Here is a 23,178-nt window from a genome sequence, read left to right as displayed (position 1 = left end):
CTCATTGGCCCACTATCTACGTCCCTCAAGGACCACCTGGGACACTGACTAAGAATCTCCCTCATTCCTACTGAGAAAGCTGAGTCCCTCTGCATATCAACATACACTGTTATCCAGGGCTTCTCTCCTGCTGGTATCACCTGCTTAGCATGAAGAAAACAGTGTTGGTAGGGTGGTAGGGTGGATCCCAGCACTCAAGAATCAGAGGCAAGTAGATCTCTGACTTTGAGGCCAACCTGGAGTACAAATTGGGTTCCAGGATAGCCAGGGATACACAGAGAAACCCTTAGTTAAAAAAGAAAAAAATAGGGTTGATCCATAGTGCTCATTCAATTTTCTCTGTAAGAGTGTGACTTTCTTTCTTTAGGGTATTGTGGTAAATAATATTTGGGGGTTTCTATATCACCTTAGACCATTTAGTTCCCAAATAAAAGTCTCAAAACATTGATATTTACAATACGCCTGAAAGCACTACGCTGGGCAGACATCAGCCCTCTATGCTCTTTTGTCTACTTCCCTGTCAATGACCCCAAAGTGTGACGCTCCATGTTCCACCTTGACCGCTCCTAGTGCAAGGGGCTGGCCCTCGTGGACATGCGATCATGAACCACCTACCCAATGACTACATCTTCCTTCTCCCATGTCCTTTTCTCCTTGTGGTCCCTGCCTGAGATTTCAAGCCCAGAACTTTCCAGGCCTGCCTATCTCTATTCTGCCTATAGGCTGTAGGCATCTTTATTAACCAATCAAGGATAACTTGGGAACAAGGTTTGTACAACAAAGCTGGTACATGAGGATCTACTGGTCTTGAATCAACCAGGTCTTGGGGTACAGAATTTTGCAATGAATATAAGCAGCACTAAGCCAAAACCCTACAGGGCATAATGGGAAATGTGTGGAGGACTAGGATACAAAGTCTCCTGTTGCATGTTACCCAAAGACCCCTTCCTTGGGAGATGGTACACGGCTTCAGGTATGGCTTTGCTCATTTGAATTAGATGTGGAATCAGGGATCAGGGGTGTGACCTCACTCATCCTTGGTTTTCCCATCTGTGACCTAAGTGACCACAACACATGTCTCCTAGGGTGTCTGTGAGGATTAAATGAGCTGTGCATCTTAGCCAATCAGAACTGTGTCTGGCTCTTTGTCCACACTCATGAGCTGTGCACCCCAGTAAGAGGACCTAAATCTAGATTTCCAAGATCCACCATTAGTTCTAGGACTCCCGGTGGCCAAGCCAGTAAGGGAAATGTTCTCTTTGCCTTGTCTGCGTTGGTGACACACAATACAGGCTTGGACATGGTGAGCTGCCTTGCTGATTGCATCCTGGTCTCAGGGTTGGAAACTGTGGCTTTATCATCAAAGATACAGGAATCAAGTTTCTGATTCTCTTCTGAGACCCCAACCTGTGATTCTTAGGGTCACTGAATGCTGAAACCTTTGATATTGATCATTGAAATCAACAGATTTTAGATAATTTTTTTATTGCAGGTCTTTATTGTGTGGGTGAAGAGTGTCTGTCACAGGACATGTTTCAAGAGTTGGCTTCCTTCTACCACTCAGGATTGAATTTAAAGGATGTCAGGCTTGGTTGCAGACACATTACCCACTGAGCCATCTGGCCAACCTCAAAATATTTACTTACATATTTATTCCCTTCTGTCAGTCAAGGATGACCTTGAATTTCTGATCCTCCTGCCTCCACATCACACATGTTAGTTCTACAAGCATGCACCACCTCACCTGATTATACACAGCACTGTGGCTCAAACCCAAGGCTTCCTGCATTCTAGGCAATGAATCCACCACTTGGCCTGCATCCCAATCCCACCCATCCCCACACATACTTCCTTAAGAAGACAAGGTCTCATGTAGCCTGACCTAGAACTTGTTCTGTAGCTGAGCTGACCTTGAACTTCTGGTCCTCCTGCCTCCACTTCCCAAGTGCTGAGGTAACAGGTGTGACCACCATGCAGGCCCTGTGGGCAAAATCTTGCCCAGGGAAGTCAATTAGTCCAGATCTTTGGGCTTTTGAAGGATGGGACCTTGAGTCCCCTTACATAGGAAACAAGAGAAAGTCATTTCCAGTCCAACACTGTTCAGGGCGTGTGGCACTCCACAGGAATAACCTGAATTCTCATATACTAGAACCAAAGAGTGATCAGGACATGATAATGTGCACCGTAACTTCTATTTATCTTACTTTGTTTTATTGGTTTGTTTTGAGACAGCTTTATATATAACCCAGGCTGTCCTGGAATTCACTATGTAGACCAGGTTGGTCTACATCACAGATTATTAGCCCCTAAAATCACAGAGATCTGCCTGCCTCTGGCTTCAAACTTCCTGGATTAAAGGTGTACACCATTACCCAGCTCCCAAACGTCTAATAGGAAAAATAAAATCAGTGTTCCATAGTCCAAGGAAGGCAAGATTTTTGGCATTCTCAAAAAAACAAAACTTTTATCTGTGGGGAGCTTGCAGACTTCTTGGCTGTCAATGGTGCAAAGAATTTGTTCTAATGGCTAATTTCTGAGGATCATCTTGGTCTTGAGGTACAGCATCTTCCTTAGAGCTGTGTTTTGGGGGTCACTTGTTCCTCCACGCACCTATCATACCCTTTCAATATCACTCCTGACCTTGCCCTCTGACCTTGGTCCACAGAACATGAACAGGTCCAGGAGCAGTAGTCACTGCCCCACCCAATCTCACCCCTGGGAAGGTATCCAGGGAAACCTAGGATTTCCTGGACAGCAGGTGCAATAGGGCCCTCCCCTCCCCCAGCCATGAGGGTGAGAGCAGGGAATCCACCTGAGTCAGCAAGGTTATGGCCTTGGCCAGCATCTTCGTGCCAAAAGGGCAGGGGCAGGGCGGGGCTGGGGGGAGAATGAGGAGTTTTTAAAGGCTCCCCAAGGACACTATACAGGTCCAAGATCACCACCTGCTTCTCCTGGACACCTGATACCATGTGGCTCCAGATCCTGTCCCTAGTCCTGTCCGTGGGACGAATTGGTGAGACGGGGGGAAGCAGGCATGGTCAGAGCCCTGACTCTCATGCTGCTTTTGGCCCTGGACATCCCTTTCCCCTCTCCCCTGGCCCCACCAACATTCTAAAGCACCACCTGCTCCTCCCTCTCTTCTCTGCACCCTGCCAAGTCCCTCACAGTCCTCTCTCCCATGCCAGGCACCTGTTCCCTCCCATTTTCCAGAGCTTTCTCCTTCCTTAGCCACCTCATCATCTCTGGGCTTCTCCAGTCTCTCCAAGGAATTTTTCCAAACCCCGATGAACCTGAGGACCTCACTTGTCTCTCTATTTTGCCGTTTTACCTAGAGCCTAAGATTCCAACCCCTGTGTCAGAAGCTTCCCCAAATCCCACACTAGAGCCCTTGGCTGTCCAGCAGCTGTCAGCCTTCAGCTGTGCTCTCTACATCCTGAAAACTAGTCCGCCATCCTCTCAAGGTGCTCAGTTTCTATTGACAGTTTCACTTCGCAAATTGGCTTCTGACATCCGATGAGTCCCCTAACCCTTTCTGGTGTTGGGGATCAGCACATGTCCCTTCTCAATGGCTTCTTGGTTAAGTCTGGTTTTGGGTGGAGGAGGCAGCTCTTACAGGCCAGACAGACATCAAGGATCAATTGGATAGGGCCTCACTGAATGGGGATTTTCCATTTAGACTAACTTGGCTGTCTGGAAGGTCTTAGGGGACTCCTACTGCTTCCACCTCTGGTGTTACAGGGGCACACTGCCACACCTGACCTCTTACCTGGGTTCTGGGGAGTTCAGCTCGCGTCCTAATGCTTGCACAGCCAATACTGTAGCAACCAATCCATCTGCCTAGCTCTTGGGAATAAGAGCTGAGCTAGTGTCTCATGGTGTAACTCAGGCTTTTCTCTGGTCTGTGGCAACTCTCCTGCCTCAGCCTTCTGTGTGCTGGGATTACAGAGAAATAATTGCCAAGCTTCCCTGTTTCCTAACGGAGTGCTTTGGCCCACTCTTCTCTCCCGAGCTGCCCACTCCCAGCCTCAGGCCCCTTGTTGTTTCTAGCCTCCAGCAGCTCCTGTCCTATCTCGCTGGAACCCCACTGGAACCCTGCACAGCTCTAGTTCCCATGCTGAGCAGGACATCCCATGACCCCAAAACCTATCCTTAGCACACCACACCAACTGGGTCCTCCTCTCTCCCTCACAGTGGTATGACTTTTTAAACTCCTTTTCACCCCTGTGTTGTCAGAGGCTGCCTCCAAGAGAACCCTGAACCTCACCCATACCCTGGCCATTTGCCCCCGCCTACTCCGTGGGAAGAAGGACTGTTCCCTCACATCCCCCAGAGTCTCCTTCTCCCACTGCTTGTCCAGGCTCAAACTCTGTTCTTAGGGAGCCCCACCCTCATAGGTATCATCTCCACCACAGACCCTAACAGGAGTCCACGCCTAAGCCTTAACCCTGTGCCTTTGATCTGGAAACCGCTCATTCTCTCCTATCCCAGCTGGGCACTCCAGGAAACCCAAAATCATCCCCAAGTTCCCATTTCTGGATTCATTTATTCGCTCAAATCTAGTTATTAGGTGCCTCACCCTTTCCAGAATTCTCAAAACCCAACCAAGGCCCTGATGTCTTCTCAAGCCCTAGAGATTTTAAAGGCCAAAGTGTCTTGGCCTCTGATTTCACTCTCATTGGACTGAGAATGGACTGGAATCCTCTCTCTCTCTCTCTCTCTCTCTCTCTCTCTCTCTCTCTCTCTCTCTCTCTCTAGCTTGCTGGCTTGCTCTCTCTGCCTGCCATCCTGTAACCTGATTTCGGCTTCAGGAGTTATCTCCGTCCACACAGCATTGTTCTCCCTACAGAGGATCAGCCATACTTGAGTCCCTTCCCCACACCCTCTGGCCATGTCCCAGCCCTGCCTAACTGTGTCCCCAACCCTACAACCATACCCCCTACCTGCCAACCATAAACCAACCCCCTGCACCTATTACAGATGCTGCACCTCCTGGCCAGTCTCGGATTGTTGGAGGATATAAGTGTGAGAAGAATTCCCAACCCTGGCAAGTGGCTGTCATCAATGAATACCTCTGCGGGGGTGTCCTGATAGACCCCAGCTGGGTGATCACGGCTGCCCACTGCTATAGCAAGTGAGTAAGGGAGGGGACAGGAATGACTCCAGGACGGGCTGTGGTACTGAATGGCAGGAGGGTGGGATGGGCTCAAAGTCTAAAGAGGTCCAGCAGGCCTGGACCCATGGTCTGTCCATGACCTCCTGGGTCTCTTTGCTCCTCTCTCCAGGCTTGTGTTCATGTTCTGGTTCTTTCTTTTCTGTCTTATTGTTCATGTGTCTCCTGCCTGTATTCACATCTGAGTGTCTCTGTGGCCATCTGTCACTCTGTGACTCCTCCCTGGGTCTCGGCTCATCTCAGTCTGGGTCTGGGTCTCATGTGTCCTCTTTTATTACTACTGACAATACTGGAGAACAGATCTAAAGGTCCCTGAGGATACAAAGTCATGTTCCTGAATGTAAGGTGTCCCTGAATGTAGGATGTGAGAGAATTCCTCACTCTCCTCAGACCAGCTTGGCCTTTAGGACCTTCTGTCCACTCACAGGACACAGGGAAGAGCTGGTCAGAGCTGGAGCTGGGTGAGGTAACTGAGTACAGAGGGAGAGCAGGATGCTGGTGTGGGGGAGGGGAGTTAGGGAGGGGAGCTCAGACTTGGGCTGTGGGCCAGGCCTTACCTATGTGTTTGTATGTGTGTGTGTGACTGTCCGTGTGTGTGTATGAGACTTTCTGTGTGCATGTTTGTGTGAGTGTGTGTGTGTGTGTGTGACTGTCCGTGTGTGTGTATGAGACTTTCTGTGTGCATGTTTGTGTGAGTGTGTGTGTGTGTGTGTGTGTGTGTGTTTCTGTCTGACTCTCTTCTTTCCTTCCTCACTCCTCCCCCTTTCCCTGTACTCTGCCCAATCTCCCTGGTTGCCTCTTCTCATTCACTCCACCTCCTTCCCTGCCTTCAGCAATTACCAGGTTTTGCTGGGCCGAAACAACCTATTTAAAGATGAACCCTTTGCTCAGCGCCGGCTTGTCAGGCAAAGCTTCCGACACCCTGACTATATCCCACTCATCGTGACGAATGACACTGAACAACCTGTGCATGACCACAGCAATGACCTGATGCTGCTCCACCTCAGCGAGCCTGCTGACATCACAGGTGGTGTGAAGGTTATCGATCTGCCCACTAAGGAGCCCAAGGTGGGGAGCACCTGCCTTGCCTCAGGCTGGGGCAGCACCAACCCCTCTGAGAGTAAGTCTGAGCCAGGAAACACAGCTGGGTGTGAGAGAAAGGCAGACACGATGTGGCTGGGGTCTTCTCACCACCCTCTTGTCTCCTGATCTACAGTGGTAGTAAGTCATGATCTCCAGTGTGTGAACATCCACCTACTGTCTAATGAGAAGTGCATCGAAACCTACAAAGACAATGTGACAGATGTCATGCTGTGTGCAGGAGAGATGGAAGGAGGAAAAGACACTTGTGCGGTGAGACAGCCCCTCCCTGCAGTGAGGTGAAGGGCTGAGAGAGGGAACTGAGGTTGTCCATTCCCACTTCCACACCCTGTCTAAGCAGATGCTTCGCTTCCTGGAAGTGATGTGAGCTGGGAGGGGAGGATCCTGCAGCTGGTACTATTCCTCCTTTTGACTTGGTTTCAGGGACTGGCCTGTCCACCCCTCACTCCTTATAAGAGATGTCCTCCCAAGAGCAGGGTTCCGTCCCCTACGGGCCAGAGCTGCCTCTTAGACGCCCCCTGCCTTCCTCCTTCTGAAATCAGTTCCAAGATGTCAAGTAGAACCCAACTCCCAACTCCTACCTTACTCCTGTCCCTCTCCTTCTTTCAGGGTGACTCAGGAGGCCCCCTCATCTGTGATGGTGTGCTCCAAGGCATCACATCGGGGGGCGCTACCCCATGTGCTAAACCCAAAACACCGGCAATCTATGCCAAACTTATTAAGTTCACCTCCTGGATAAAAAAAGTTATGAAGGAAAACCCCTGAGTGTCACACTGTGCCCTGGTCTCAATAAAACCCACCATGCAGCACACATGTTCAAGTTCTGATTCTCTCTCACCTTCTGGAGTCTGGAGCTGGGAGTCCACCCGGCTAAGGTCAGGACTCCCAAAGCAGGTCGACAAGGGATAGGGGTCCATGTATGGTTGGCTTAAAGTATGGCCTTGAGACAAAGGCAGACAAAAGGCTCAGACCAAGTCAGTGATGGCACAGGGGTCTCCTCTGGCAAAGAACACGTTCAGATCTCAACGCTTAGTAAAGTTAGACACAACTGAAAGGTGGAATCCATCTAGGTCCGACCCTACACTGGAGGCAGAAGAGATGACAAGCAGTCAGACACTGAATACTTAGCCTGCTGGTCTGGTTTTATTGAGTCGTGGAAGCCAGGAGAGTGGCGGGGATGTTATATTAATTAAGCATTTTCTTCATGGGGAGGGTCCACAGAAGGGTAGGGTCTGTCCCCAAAGCTAGACTACAGAGTATCCCCCTGGAACCCATGGAGGGTATGTCTCTAGTAGTAACAAAGGATGAAGAGTGTCTTGGGGACCTTCCCTGCGGGGCAGAGCATCACCCAGGCTTGGGAAAAGGGCCACATTGCTTCCACTGCCTTGGAACACAAACCAATGTGTGCCCAGAGGGATATAACTGCAGCTGAGAGTATTGGAGGACTTTCAGAGGAGAGTCCCTGCCAAGACTCAGGCAGTAAGGAGTAGGCCCTAGAGTGGGGAGTGAGGGTTGCCACCTGTGTCCCCAGGGTGCTACCTGCTCTCAGGGGAAGTATGGGACCTCAAGGGAGGTCTGACCATAACTGAGCCACAGGGACCGAGGTAGAGGCATCAGGCTGCGGGGACTCATCAGTGTCCTGAGAAGTTGTGGTGTCCGTCTGTTGGGGAGGCCCCTGATAGGTCACAAAGCTGCTTGCAGTAGACAGCTTCTGGGCGGGCTCCAAGCTTCTGTCCGATACGGACGGCTTCTCCAAGTGTAATGTGTGGTGTTGCAAGGCCCAACAGAAGTAGCTGAGCCTCTGCTCCATGAAATGCGTTCTGTAGCCCAGTGGGAACTCACAGCTGCCCAGTGCATCAGCAGGTAGGATGGGCTCAGGTGTGGCTGTGGCCGGAGCACTTGCCTGACAAGCTAGGGTCCCTGGGATCCACCTCCCAAACACATTAGTAGGAGGACAATTGGGGTGAGGGGAGCTCCTCTTCTTCAAGGAAGACTATGCCACCCTCTTTCTTGGGTACCTCATGGGAGGTAGATGTCTGGGGAATGAAGGTTAGTACTGGGTCAGAAGGGCAGAGTGGTGGGTGGGCCATGAGCACCTCAGTGTCACCTTATTTCTCCGTTTTCCTGGCCCGCAGTCTTGTGTGATCCTACTCTTTGTGTGACTATGAGAAACTGTGTTTTTGTCTCTCCTCTTTCCCTGAATCCATGCCTCTGCATCTGTCCTATCTCTGTCCTCCTCTGGGTGCCTCTATGACCATCTGTCACCATTGTTCCCCACTTCCAGATCTCTACTCAACTCTCTCTGGGTCTGGGTTCCACTCTCCATCCCCATCACTACTGACCACAGTGAAGAACAGGATTCACTGCACCCTAAGAGGCAGGCATTGGGGGACCATATGCCAACGTGAGGGAAGTCCTCACATTCTCCAGACCAACCTGGCACTGTAGGATCCTGTCCAGGCTGGGGGACACCAAGGGAGAGGTTGGACAGAGCTGTGTCAATACAGCTGGATGAGCACAGAGACAGGGCAGGGTACTGGGAGGAAGTGGGTTCAAAGCTTGGGCTGTGACCATATCACAGGTACCAGGCAAGCTCAGGCTAGCCCAGTGTACCCAAGTGGCTCTCAGGCCTGCCCCTTCCCTGTTCCATTTCCCCTTCTCTCTTTACTTCCTGCCTCATTGCCCACTTCCTCTGTTTGTCTCTGCCTCTTTTCCGTCCCCAGTCCCTTCTTCTCTCTCATGTACTTACTGCTCCCATGTGTCTCCACCTGCTTTCCCATGGTGCTTCACACTGCCCTTCCCCCTGCTACCTTTCTAGTTCTCTTGATTTAATCTTGTGTGTGTGGTGCATGTGTGATACTGTTGATGAAGTGTGTGTGAGCGTGTGTGTGTGTGTATGGAGGCCAGGAGCAGACATCATCTGTCTTCCTCTCTTGCTCTCCAGCTTGTGTTTTCTAAGTTGATTTATCCCCTTTATTTGTTTTGTATGTGTGAGTGTGTGAGTCTGTGTATGTGCAAGTATGTATGACACTGCATGAGCGTGGAGATCACGAGACAGCCTGCAGGAGTCAGTTCCCTCAATCCACCATGTAGGTCTTGGGATTGAAATCCAGTCACGATGCTTGGCTGCAAGAGCCCCTACCTACTGAGCCGCTTCACTGCCTGCATCATTTTTCTTTAATCACCTTAATAAAAAATCCTGTATATGAGTGTATTGCTTCTCTGTGTTTCTATGCACTTTGAACTAGAGTTACAGACACTTGTGAGCCAGCATGTTTGTGCTGGGAATGTGTTGTTGTAAAAATATAAAAATAAAAATGTATTGTTGGTCTTTTACCCCGCTGGGTCTAACCTCGGTGTCCAAGATATCTGCTAGATATCTTGGTGGAAACACATCCCAGCCGCACACTTTTTTACCCTCAAACCCTCACATAAAAGAACACACAACACAATAGTCTCAGATCCAATTGGTAAGATATAATTGTCCACTTAAACATACAATGTCCGGTACTATCTATCCCTTGAGAACATTAATAACAACCTGTAAATACACAGAGCAGAATCTTAACATCACCTGCCATCTTGTCCTGTCACGGCTTCTCTCCCTCTCTCCCTCCTGTCTTTTCCTCTCTCCCTTAGTCTCCTCTTCTTCTTTCAAACTTCTCTCCCACCCATCCTTCCTTCTCCTCCAATGACAGACCTCCTTCTATCCTGTACCTGCCCCTCACCAGTACTTTACAAATTCAATGGAGAGGGGGTTCTGGTGAAGTCACCTGAGTTCTGAGTCCTTGACTAGGCAACTGTCTTGGGGCAGTGGAATTAGCATCAAAATACAGATAACTTCAGGGCAAACCACAACAGGAATGACCCAGGTCCTCTGAAAAAGCAGTTAGTGCTCTTATCCACTGAGCCACCATCTGTCTAGCCATCTTCTGCCCCTATGTTTTTTGAGACAGGAGCTCAAATATTCAGCATAGTTGGGTCCCGGGCAACACTAGAGATCACCATGTCCCTGCGTGCTCAGCTCGGAATTGCAGGCACATGCCACTCAACCTGATTGACATCACAGTTCCTAAGGTCAAAGTCAGGTGCTCACACTAGTGCAGTAAGCTTGTTACCTGCTGAGCCATCTCACACCCTGGTGCCCCTGCCTTTCCCATTCTGTGTCTGTGTCTCCCTCCCTCTCCTGCCAGTACTTTCCTGCTCTCTCTGCTGCCCACATTCTCTTTCCCATCCATTTCTCCTCTCATTCTCCCTTTTGTCCAGATCCCCTGCGTGCTCCTTCTCCCTCATCTCTGCTTCTCCCTCACATAACAAGGTGAGGCTGGGTCAGCACAGCCTGGACACTGATGGAGACACTGGCCAGTACGTCACTGTCCGACATTCCATCCCACACCCACTCTACAACAGGAGCCTCCGAATGCCCACGTTTCTCAGCCCGGATGCTGACAACAGCCAGGACCTGATGCTGCTTCAGCTGAGGGAGCCAGCCAACACCACAGAGGCTGTGAGGGTGACGAGCCAGCCCACTGAGGAGCCTAAGCAGGGGAGCCGCTGCCTGGCATCCGGCTGGGGCAGCACCAGGCCAGATAAGTGTATGCCTGGGTCAGACCCTGTATCCTGGAGCAGGAAGTTCGGTTCTGGAGGAACAGGCCGGGCAACTGAGCTTCTGTGTTCCTGTCATGGTTGGGATCTCTCGGCCCACAGCTCTAAGTGCAAAGATGCTGCAGTGTGTGGACCTCACCCTCATGTCCAGTGATGTCTGTACTTACACCTATTCACAGAGGGTGACAGAATCCATGCTGTGTGCTGGACACCAGGAAGGCAGCAGAGATACCTGCATGGTGAGCAGCCCCAACCCCAGGTCGCCGGTGGCTGCAGAAGACCAAAGGTCTGCGTTAGATAGAAGTCCTGAGTTTTTCATAACTGATCCGTGGGAGCTGATCAAAGAAAGTCTCCTCAAGAGGTGAAAGGGAAAGTAAGAACAGGAAGAGAAGGAAAGAGGGGACAAATGGAAGAGAGAGAAGGGGCGGGGAAGAGAGGAGAAGAGGAGAAGGCAGAGGAGGATGGGGAAAAGGGGTAGAGACCAGGAAGATGGAGGTGGGACAAAGAAATATAAAGAAAACTGGGAGGTGGGGTGAAAAGTAGAAAAGGGGGAAGGGGAGGCAGAGGACGCTCTGGGGAGGAGGCACAGGAGGCTCACAGAGTGAAGCCAGGGGAGGAGGAAAAACAACACTCCCAGCCTAAGGCTCAAGGTCTTCTGTGTTGACCAAGGTTCCCAAGAGGTCTGCTGCAACCAGCTTGGGGCAGGCAGGAGGACATGCAGATGAGGTCACCGCTAGGGGGCAGGGCAAGCACACTCCCAAAACCCACACCCTGGACTGTAGTTGGCAAGATGTGAGAGCTCCTAGGTTGTCCCTTTGTGAGTCTTAGAGGCGGTATGTGCCTGTGGAGCTCATAGAAATGTGTCTTACTGGACACCAGGGTGTTCCAAAGAGGTATCTGGGACCTGGGAATGTGAACTGTGGACTCCCTCCCCTTGGCCTTCTGCATAGCTTTTGCCCCTATTGGAGCTTCATTTCCTCTCTATTAAGGAAGCCCAGGCACCATCTCCCAAGAGGACACAGGGATCTGAGGACAGGCAGCAGGGAATAGCAGCCTGAGTCCCACAGAAAAATGACCCAGATGAAGCTCATCTCAGCATGAGACAAAGAGACATGTGGACATGGGAGACTTCTAGAACAACTTAGCCATGGGGGCCCAGAGTATCTGTAGGTCTAGGATGCAGACCTGAAATGGGGGTTTTGTTTGATCTGAAGATCCAGAGTGATTCTAGACAACTCTAACACTGGGTTCCCAGGTTTCTGAGGACACAGGTAGAAAAATATCCTAAAGTTGGAAAGCCTGGATTTTAAGATTTGTGTACTGTATGTCCAGGGTGACTAAGCCAGCCCTTTAGGTTTGTCCCATAAAGTCAACAGCTTCCCAGACCTAGGGAGGGACAGAGCTTGTAACTGATGTCCTGATTGGCTGTGTGACCTCAGCTCAGTACCACCTGCACAAGGGACCTTCTCATTATTGAGGTTCTAGGCAATTGTTCAAGGCCCTCTGGGCGTTCTGAGACACCAGGAGCCAGCCACAAATACCAGAAGCCTTGGATCATCTGTATGATGTCTCCTGGCCCAAACACAGAATCTAGAGGCCAAGCTCCAGATCCCAGAACTACCTCATAATCCAAAGAACAAGAGCTTGAAACCTAGATGTTCAGTGCGTGCTCCACAGCCTACACTGCAGTGATCCACAGTCAGAAGCCAAGCTGACCTGAGATAGTTTTTCACCATGCTTCAGCCTGGACAGCCCAGGCTGTTCTCAAACCTTCCATCCCTTTCCATCCCTACTTCCTAAGTGCTGGGGTTACAGGGAAAAGGCTTGTGATACCCGGCCTGGCTCATGCAAACTCTGTTCTTTGGGCGGCGGCGGGGGAGGGGTTGTTTTATTTTGTTTTGTTTTGCTGTTGTTATCATAAACAAGTCTCAGGTATCCCAGGCTAGCTTCAAGCTCACTTAAGTAGGCAAACATGTCCTGAACTCCTGATCCTCCCGCCTCACCCCCTCAAGAGGTAGGATTGCAGGCTTGCCCTATCCTATTTGCTTTACGTGGTGCTGGAGATGGAATCAAGTGTAAGAGTGGGAGGAGGGGGAGGATGGGAAAGAGGGGGAGAAGACAAAGAGGAGGAAAAACATGGAGATGACACCAGCAGAAGGAAAACATGCAGAATAAAAGCCTGGAACCACAGAAGTTATTCTCAGTTGTGAGCCCAGGCTGCAGCTGTCTGTAGGCACTGGACCTCAGACTTCAAAAGTAGACTGTCATAGGGACAAGGCTCAGTGAACAAAGTGCCTGTCATGCAAGCCTGAGGACCTGAGCTCAGTGTCATCCAGCACTGGGAAGATGGGACAGGTGGGTCTCTGGAGGTGACTCCCCAGATAGCCTGGGTCTATCAGGAAGCTCCAAGCCCCGCTAGAGAGAGACTCTGCTCAAAAGACAAGGTGGCGAGCTGGAGAGAAAGCTCAGCAGTTCAGAATCCAAGCTGCTCTTCCAGGGAGCCTAAGTCTGGTTCCCAGCACCCATGCCAGGTAGCAACCAGCACAACCTACTGTAACTCTAGTTCTTAGGATCCAAAGCCTCTAGACTGAGGGGCACCTGCACTGGTTCTACTGGTTCACAAGTTCACATATGTAAGCCTCACATAAAATATAAACATGAAATGAGTAAAACTCCATAAGTCACTCTTGGGAGACACCCACACTTGATATCTGGCCTCAACACCCACCTGGACATGTGTGTGAACATTTAATATGTTTTAATGAATAAAAGTGAAAAAGGTCAACCAGATGGTGGTGGTGTGCACATTTAATCCCAGCACATGTGAGGGAGAAGCAGGCAGATTACTGAGTCCAAGGCCAGCCTGGTCTACAGAGTGAGTTTCAGGGCAGCCAGGCTACACAGACAAACTCTGTCTTGAAAACAAAATGAAAGAATTAAACTGACACTCGAGACTTCAGGTCATGACAACCAGATCCAACATATTCCTAGTCCATATGCTAACATAAATCCACATGCAAGGTGGCATGGTGGAAAATACGTGTTATTCTAGCCTTTGGGAGGCTGAGGCAGAAGGATTTCAAGTCCAGACTCAGATCAGCAAGACCCGTCTCATAACAACAGAAAGAACCAAAGCTCCAAAAGTCTCTCCCAGGTCTGAGAAGCATGACTTTAACAGTCAGTGTTCACAGCTACCAAAACGTTCCAGCTCTGTGCTACACTGTCCTCTGGTTTCTGCTCTTTCTCTCCTGTCCCCTCCCTCTGAGGGATTTTCCCCTGGGTGGAATTTCTCCTTGTAGACACATACAATGTCTTCAGACTAATAAATGCTCATTAGAAGCTCCTAGTCTCACATCCCACCAGTCACCATCGTGTCCAGCCTGTAAACCTGACCCTCCACTGCCTCTCTCTCCACTCTATGCAACCACACCCCGAGACCAAGGCTGGGCTAGGAGCTTATAAATGCAGGCTTTCGGGTGACTGCTCCCCTTCTGGAATCCCAGCTGCCCTGGATATCACTGCAGGAACCAGTGAGGGTGAGAGCTTTGTGAGAAACTTGGGGAAGAGGGTGGGAGAGGAGAGGGGACCCTATAAATGCTTTGGTGTCCAGGAGACAAATACTACCATGGACGACCAGTTGTCAAGGGATTTGCGTCCTCTGTGTTCTTTTCCTGTTGCTTTAAGTTGGATTTGAACCAAGAAAATGTCTTGAAGCTTCTAGAAAAGCCTAGGTGTGGGGGGGAGTAAGGGACAGGGTGAACTGGGAGCTCGTCCCTGAAAACAGTTCGCTTGGAGCCAAGAACATGGTCAGCAGTTACCACAGGTCAAGTCAGTTCAGAACAACCTCTCTTATTTGTCTCACGCTGGTCAGAACTGAGGATAGGAGGGTCTGACCTGACTCCATCCTCCTCAAGAACAAGGAGTGGGGAGCATCCAGGTCTCAGTATCTGCAGTCACTGCTACCATGCAGGGGCAGGACAGACGCCATAGAATCTTGATGACATCGCCTCTGGATTACCATGTCTTGGTCTTCCAAGGCTTGCATAGTCTTTCAGGATGAGTTGAAAGAGTAAATAGCAAGATGAGAAGGACTTGAATTCAACACCCCCCCCAAACTTCCTGACTTCTCTCCATGTGCCAGACTCTAACACTGGGTGGTACCTGCGAATTGAGGGTCACTCTGGTGGCATCTGTTTAGAAGGAGTTCTCAGTCTCATGAGAAGACACCACAGAGAGTCTAGGGAGGGAAGAGGTGACAGAGAAGTTCAAGAGTTGGGACAAGCTGTGCAGTCTGTGTGTGAAACTGCAGGCTGAAGTCCAGCACTGGCTATGCCTAGGGCAAGGTCACAGAGACCCAGCTGAGCAGGTTGGAAGAGGAGGAGGAAGTTCAGCCTTTCTAACTCCTGCTGAGGACATGGGACTTTATTTAGGGGCTATCAGATGTCCATGGGAAGCTTGATGGGAAAAAGGATTGCTCATCTCTGCTGTAGAAAGGCAGATGGGATAGTGAAAGTCATTCAACACCTGAGAGCCTAAGGCATGAAGGTGGGGAGTTCAAGGCTAACCTGGGTAACTTAGTGGGACACTGCCCCAAAATGAATAGTAAAAAGAGAGTTGGTCATATAGCTTGGTGATAGAAGGCATTTGTAGAATCCACCAGTAAGGGGCAAGGAAGGTGTGAGGTTCATTTCACTTATCTAGTTTAGAGCAGAAGAGAGGATAGAAAGAAGGGAATGAGAGAGGTTAGCTCTCTAGGGACTTATGTATGAGGCAGACTACAGAGTACTAGACTAAACGGGACTCATGGGAAGCTGATTAGAGTCCTGATCCAGGGCCTTAGGAATGAGAGAGAGATACAGAGGCTATTGAATAACACTGTGGTCTGCCAGTTCTGGAAGGCACAGAGGCCCCTCCAGAGATAGTGACCAGGAGGGAAAACAGGTGGAGCCTGCGGGAGACAGAAGGCAGATCAGTAAAAGTAAATCCCTGTCAAGCATCATGCTGTACACGTGTCGTCTCAATAGTCCGGAGGCTGAAGCTGGAGGATCATGAGTTTGAGGCCAGCCTGGGACATGTAGAAAAACATTGTGACAAAAGACAAAAGAAAAGTGTGTCTACACAGGGGATACACTTGTGTCTAAGAAGGGTTATGGGGACAGATGGCTCCAGCCTTTCCCCAGTTTTTGTCATGACCCTCAGATCGCTAAATGCTGGAGCTTATTCTACACTGTCACTTCACCTTGCTTTCATCTTGCTGGTGGCTGCAGGTGAGGGGCATCAAAGTCAAGTACTGGTCTGCTGGAAAGGGTGCCTATTTCCACAGAGTATCTGCACCCTTGGACTTTTCAGCTCATACCTTTCCTTCAGACCCCTATTTTCATTTCCTTCTGAGCCACCAGTTAAATATCCCTGAATCCTCAATCCTGAGTCAACAGAAGATATGGGCCATCTGAGCCCTTGAACCTTATTTCTCAGGATGATCTTTATTGCTGTGTAACCTTGAGGAAACTCTTTTACCTCTCTGGGCCTTAAGAGCTTTATAGCTATGACAGTTATTTTGATGTACCAATCACATCATGTAGGTGACACATGGGACAAGCAGTCAGGATTGTTGAGACACCAATAGCTCAGGACATAGGTTTGAATCCCAGGGCTACCAGTTTCCCAACACTGCAAGTCTAGTTTCTCAACCCTAGGAAGGAGCCAAGTATCCTCCCTAAGTATCCAGTGTAGTTCTCTATGAGGTGTGTGAACATGGTGGGACAACTTGGACACTGCAGGCACAGCTATTCCCACACATCGACCATGTGAGGCAGAGGGCTTGGGGCAAGCCCCGTGGACACAGCACTTGCTGTGTAAGCATTTGCTGTGTAAACATGGCTGTCTGAGTTTACATCCCCAATACCCACATGGAAAGCCCAGCTGTATGCCTATAAACTCCAGAGCTGGGAGGTGGAGACAGGGGGATCCCTGGTGCTTGCTGGCCATCCAGTCCAGCCAAACTCTAAGCTCCATATTTAGTGAGAAATCCTGTCAGCCAAAATAAGGTCAGAACTTTTGAGATGACACACATTGTACCTGCCTTCAGGCCTGAATAATTGAGTTTGGGACCCACACTGTGGAATGATAGTCACTATTGCCTTCATTTACTAAGGAGCATGTTGGACTCAAGGATGGCCATTAAAGGAAGATCACTCTGGGTGAAAGTCCAACCACAGACCAAACTCTATCACATCTTGTGGAAAATTTCAATGTAACCTGATGCTTTCTGCCCTTCAGAAATCTGGAGGGGTGTCCATTAACGATCCTCCTGTTCCCAACATGACCTCTGCCCAGGGCTCTCAGCCTTCCCCCATGGTGGCCAAGCCTCCCCTTGGGTTCTCCCTGGGCTCTGCCTCAGCTGTCTGCTGCACCCAGCCAGAGCCTCCACCCTCCTCCAGCTGGGACCAGCTGGGTGCAGCTCAATGCCCAGCTGTTCAGCCAGTGTCCTCCTCCACAGGGCGACCACACCCTTCCTCTTTTAAGCCCCTCAACTGCCACATCAGCACTCCCACAGATTCTCAAGTCCTTGCCTGTATTCCTGACCTTGGAAGGTAGAGGGCAGAGTATAGAGAGATGGCTTGGTTGTATCAGTCCAGCACAGGAGTAGGTGTCTGTCATGATCTTGACCTTGGAGGAGTGGGGCAAGAACATTCCTGTAGTGTCTTGATTGTATTAGTCTCTATGGGTGTCTGTCTCTATCTCTGTCTCTCTCTGTCTCTTTGTCTCTTTGTTAGTCTGTCTCTGTCTCTCTCTGTCTCTCTTTCTCTCTGTCTCTCTCTGTCTCTCTGTCTCTCTTTCTCTCTGTCTCTCTCTGTCTCTCTGTCTCTCTTTCTCTCTGTCTCTCTCTCTGTCTCCCTGTCTCTCACTCATCCTTGGTTTTCCCATCTGTGAACTAAGTGTCCACAGCACTTGTCTCCTAGGGTGTCTGTGAGGATTAAATGAGCTGTGCATCTTAGCCAATCAGAACTCTCTTTCTCTCTCTCTCTCTCTCTCTCTCTCTCTCTCTCTCTCTCTCTGTGTGTGTGTGTGTGTGTGTGTGTGTGTGTGTGTGTGTGTGTTGCTGTCCAGAGGCAGGAGCAAGGTCGCCCCACCCCTTGTGAACTTCACAGAGTTTCCTTAAACATTAGCGGTCCTATTCCCCCATCGGTGCTATGCTGCTAGTTGTCTTGGAACTTGAAATCTCAGCTCTGTATCTGGTGGTATCTGTATGTGATCTGGGTTGGTGGAGAACTGTCCATATATGAGTATTTCTCCTATAGGTGAATATCTGGGTCCCTGAGTTCCATAAAATTGCTTGTGAGTAAAACACATTTTTTCTTTGTGTGCACGTGTATACACATCCAGTATGTGTACATGCATGACAGGCACTGCCTGCTTTGTTTTATTTTATTATTTTATGTGTAGGAATATTTTGTCAGCATTCATGTATGTGCACCATGTCTGTGCCTGGTGCCCACAGAGGTCAGAAACAGCCATCAGATCCCCTGGAACTGGAATTACAGATAGTCATGAGCTACCATTTGGTTTCTGGAAATTGACACTGGATCCTCTGTGAGAGCAGCCTGTGCTCTTAACCTGTGAGCCATTGCTCCAGCACCACATTAGTTTTTTGACACAGAACTTGTCAGAGGCACAATGCTCACTGGTTAGCACAGGGGAGCTCCAGGGATCTCATTGCCCTCAGGCAGTGTAGCTTATGGAGTTATAAGCACGCACCACAATGCCTGGCTTTTTACTGGAGTGCTTGGGATTATACCTGGGTCCTTGTGCTTGGAAGGCAAGGACTTTACCCACTGAGTCGTGTCCTCAGATTTTAAATTGTGGTTTGATGTTGTAACTAGATCTGTACCGATGTCTGTCATACTTCAGGCATAGCTACCATCACCAACCTGAACATCCTCATGGACACATAAATAAACGGGTGTCCTTTGTTTAAAGTAACAAGTGTAATCCCAGAACCTGAGAGACCTAATAGAGAAGACTGTCAGGCATTCAGACTGCCCCAGTTACGTTACAAGTTTTAAGCCAGGCTGTGCAACAGAGTGAGACCTTGCCTCAAAACACTGAATGAATAAATCAATTCATAGTGTTTCAAGGGCTTAGAATGCTTCAGGCAGAATTCACCACACACAGACACCGGTAGGCCCTTTCTGAGTTTCATGACCGTACCCATGGTCTAGGATTGAGAAAAACAAGCTCCAAGAGTCCAAAGTCTGGCCTGGGAGACAGGTCCGTCAGTGAGAGTCCAGTCAGTGAGCTGCTTACTGTACAGGTTTGTGGATCTGGATTTGACCCTCAGAACCTGTCAGAAGCCATAATGCAGCACTGGGAGCGGGAGTAGACCCAGTGGGATCCTGAGGGTCACTGTCCCACCAGCCTAGCACAGTCAGTGAGCACAGGTTCAGTGAGAGTAATCTATCCCAGTACTTGAGAATGACACTGAGATTGTCCTCTGACCTCATACACGCATGTGTCCACACAGGTTGCTAGGCATCCAAACTTGGTCTTCAGGCAGCAAGCACCTAACTGAGGAGCCATCTGCCAATCTAAGCAGGGATTTCTTTTTCATTTTTTCATTTTTTCATTTTTTTTGACTAGGAGGAGCTCTGACACACCCAGCGATTTCTTAATGAACCAATGACCTGGGCAAAGCCTGTGGGGATAGGGTGAGGAGGAGGCAGGAATCCTGAAAAGCACGGGTATGGGGAGAGATCGTCTACCTGTATATCTCCACAGCGCAGGATGGTGACAAGGTCCTAGAAGGCGAGGAGTGTGTGCCTCATTCGCAGCCATGGCAAGTGGCCCTCTCATGGCCCCTTCAATTGTGGTGCCTTCCTCAATCCCCGCACTGGGTGTTGACTGCTGCCCACTGCCAAACCCAGTATAAAGGAAGGGTATGGGGGCCGGGGTGTGCGACGACAACTGGAAACTTCTAGGTTTGGGATGCATAGACTGTGGCTTTGGTGGGGAAGTAACCCAAGTTCTTGGTTTCTGAAGGGTGGGTAGGAAAGGCATGGAGGCAGGGAGTTTATTTTGACTCAGGATGGGGAGATATTGTGGTTGGCATTGGATGTCATAGGTTTGTGGAAGGGGTAAAAAATAAGCAATGATCAGAGTTGGGTTGTGTTTAAAGAGCACAGCTTTAGTTTGGCTTTGGATGAGGACGATATTTAGATTTTGGAGGGCATCTGATTTGAACTAAGTGGGGCTGGGTACTGAACATGTGGGACTGAGTTCTCTTGGGTTGTGTTGAATCAGCGGAGACTTGGACTGATTTGAGTTAAGGTTTGAGTTTCCTGGACTGGGGTTGGCTGGGGATTTCATTGATGAAAAGTAGTGGTTGGTTAGAGTAAGGGGGACAGTGGGTTGGGTGTAACTGGGTTCGTTGGTAGAGTTACCTGGCCTCCATCTCCAACACTACAGACAACAGGCAGGGCGGTGCACACCTGTCGCCCCAGCGCTCTGGAGGTTGAGACAGGAGGAGCAGGTGTGCATCCTCTCACTACATGGAATGAAATATTGAGGAAAACCCCTCCCTCTGTCCACAGGGTGACTCTGGAGGACACTTGATCTGCAACGGAGCCTGCAGGGCATTGTATCCTGGGGTGATGTCTCCTGTGATACTACCATCAAGCCTGGAGTCTACACAAAAGTTTGCAAGCTACATGGAGTGGATATGGAAAAATATGAGAAGGAACTGACTCATTGGCCCACTATCTACGTCCCTCAAGGACCACCTGGGACACTGACTAAGAATCTCCCTCATTCCTACTGAGAAAGCTGAGTCCCTCTGCATATCAACATACACTGTTATCCAGGGCTTCTCTCCTGCTGGTATCACCTGCTTAGCATGAAGAAAACAGTGTTGGTAGGGTGGTAGGGTGGATCCCAGCACTCAAGAATCAGAGGCAAGTAGATCTCTGACTTTGAGGCCAACCTGGAGTACAAATTGGGTTCCAGGATAGCCAGGGCTACACAGAGAAACCCTTAGTTAAAAAAGAAAAAAATAGGGTTGATCCATAGTGCTCATCCAATTTTCTCTGTAAGAGAGTGACTTTCTTTCTTTAGGGTAGTGTGGTAAATAATATTTGGGGGTTTCTACATCACCTTAGACCATTTAGTTCCCAAATAAAAGTCTCAAAACATTGATATTTACAATACGCCTGAAAGCACTACGCTGGGCAGACATCAGCCCTCTATGCTCTTTTGTCTACTTCCCTGTCAATGACCCCAAAGTGTGACGCTCCATGTTCCACCTTGACCGCTTCTAGTGCAAGGGACTAGCCCTCGTGGACATGCGATCATGAACCACCTACCCAGTGACTACTTCTTCCTTCTCCCATACCCTTTTCTTCTTGTGGTCTCTGCCTGAGACTTCAAGCCCAGAATTTTCCAGACCTGCCTATGTCTATTCTGCCTATAGGCTGTAGGCATCTTTATTAACCAATCAAGGATAACTTGGGGACAAGGTTTGTACAACAAAGCTGGTACATGAGGATCTACTGGTCTTGAATCAACCAGGTTTTGGGGTACAGAATTTTGCAATGAATATAAGCAGCACTAAGCCAAAACCCTACAGGGCATAATGGGAAATGTGTGGAGGACTAGGCTACAAAGTCTCCTGTTGCATGTTACCCAAAGACCCCTTCCTTGGGAGATGGTACACAGCTTCAGATATGGCTTTGCTCTTTTGAATTAGATGTGGAATCAGGGATCAGGGGTGTGGCCTCGCTCATCCTTGGTTTTCCCATCTGTGAACTAAGTGACCAGAGCACATGTCTCCTAGGGTGTCTGTGAGGATTAAATGAGCTGTGCTTCTTAGCCGATCAGAACTGTGTCTGGCACTTTGTCCACAGTCATGAGCAGTGCACCCCAGTAAGAGGACCTAAATCTAGATTTCCAAGATTCATCATTAGTTCTAGGACTCCCGGTGGCCAAGCCAGTAAGGGAAATGTTCTCTTTGCCTTGTCTGCGTTGGTGACACACAATACAGGCTTGGACATGGTGAGCTGCCTTGCTGATTGCATCATCCAGGTCTCAGGGTTGGAAACTGTGGCTTTATCATCAAAGATACAGGAATCGAGTTTCTGATTCTCTTCTGAGACCCCAACCTGTGATTCTTAGGGTCACTGAATGCTGAAACCTTTGATATTGATCATTGAAATCAACAGATTTCAGATAATATTTTTTATTGCAGGTCTTTATTGTGTGGGTGAGAGTGTCTGTCACAGGACATGTTTCAAGAGTTGGCTTCCTTCTACCACTCAGGATTGAATTTAAAGGACGTCAGGCTTGGTTGCAGACACATTACCCACTGAGCCATCTGGCCAACCTCAAAATATTTACTTACATATTTATTCCCTTCTGTCAGTCAAGGATGATCTTGAATTCTGATCCTCCTGCCTCCACATCACACATGTTAGTTCTACAAGCATGCACCACCTCACCTGATTATACACAGCACTGTGGCTCAAACCCAAGGCTTCCTGCATTCTAGGCAATGAATCCACCACTTGGCCTGCATCCCAATCCCACCCATCCCCACACATACTTCCTTAAGAAGACAAGGTCTCATGTAGCCTGACCTAGAACTTGTTCTGTAGCTGAGCTGACCTTGAACTTCTGGTCCTCCTGCCTCCACTTCCCAAGTGCTGAGGTAACAGGTGTGACCACCATGCAGGCCCTGTGGGCAAAATCTTGCCCAGGGAAGTCAATTAGTCCAGATCTTTGGGCTTTTGAAGGATGGGACCTTGAGTCCCCTTACATAGGAAATAAGAGAAAGTCATTTCCAGTCCAACACTGTTCCAGGCGTGTGGCACTCCCCAGGAATAACCTGAATTCTCATATACTAGAACCAAAGAGTGATCAGGACATGGTAATGTGCACCGTAACTTCTATTTATCTTACTTTGTTTTATTGGTTTGTTTTGAGACAGCTTTATATATAACCCAGGCTGTCTTGGAATTCACTATGTAGACCAGGTTGGTCTACATCACAGATTATTAGAGCCTAAAATCACAGAGATCTGCCTGCCTCTGGCTTCAAACTTCCTGGATTAAAGGTGTACACCATTACCCAGCTCCCAAACGTCTAATAGGAAAAATAAAATCAGTGATCCATAGTCCAAGGAAGGCAAGATTTTTGGCATTCTCAAAAAAACAAAAACAAAAAAAACAAAAACAAAACTTTTATCTGTGGGGAGCTTGCAGACTTCTTGGCTGTCAATGGTGCAAAGAATTTGTTCTAAAGGCTAATTCCTG

At 49.2% G+C, this 23,178-nt stretch overlaps 1 protein-coding gene and 1 pseudogene across 1 annotated transcript; both read left to right on the top strand.

The window, feature by feature from the left end:
* Positions 1-2,932: 2,932 nt before the first annotated feature.
* Positions 2,933-7,079, top strand: Klk1c2 (kallikrein 1-related peptidase C2). Its single transcript, NM_012677.1, is given in 5 exon segments — positions 2,933-3,013; positions 4,978-5,131; positions 6,004-6,290; positions 6,387-6,523; positions 6,881-7,079. Coding segments are annotated over 5 exon segments (780 nt in total). The 5' UTR covers positions 2,933-2,967; the 3' UTR covers positions 7,037-7,079.
* Positions 7,080-10,312: 3,233 nt separating this feature from the next.
* Positions 10,313-21,095, top strand: Klk5l-ps1 (kallikrein related-peptidase 5 like, pseudogene 1; annotated as a pseudogene).
* Positions 21,096-23,178: the final 2,083 nt, after the last annotated feature.

Source organism: Rattus norvegicus, chromosome 1 (genome assembly GCF_036323735.1).
Source record: "Rattus norvegicus strain BN/NHsdMcwi chromosome 1, GRCr8, whole genome shotgun sequence".
Taxonomy (NCBI): Eukaryota; Metazoa; Chordata; class Mammalia; order Rodentia; family Muridae; genus Rattus; species Rattus norvegicus.
The sequence above is the reverse complement of the archived record's forward strand: the minus strand, read 5'-3'. Positions and strand labels throughout refer to the sequence as shown.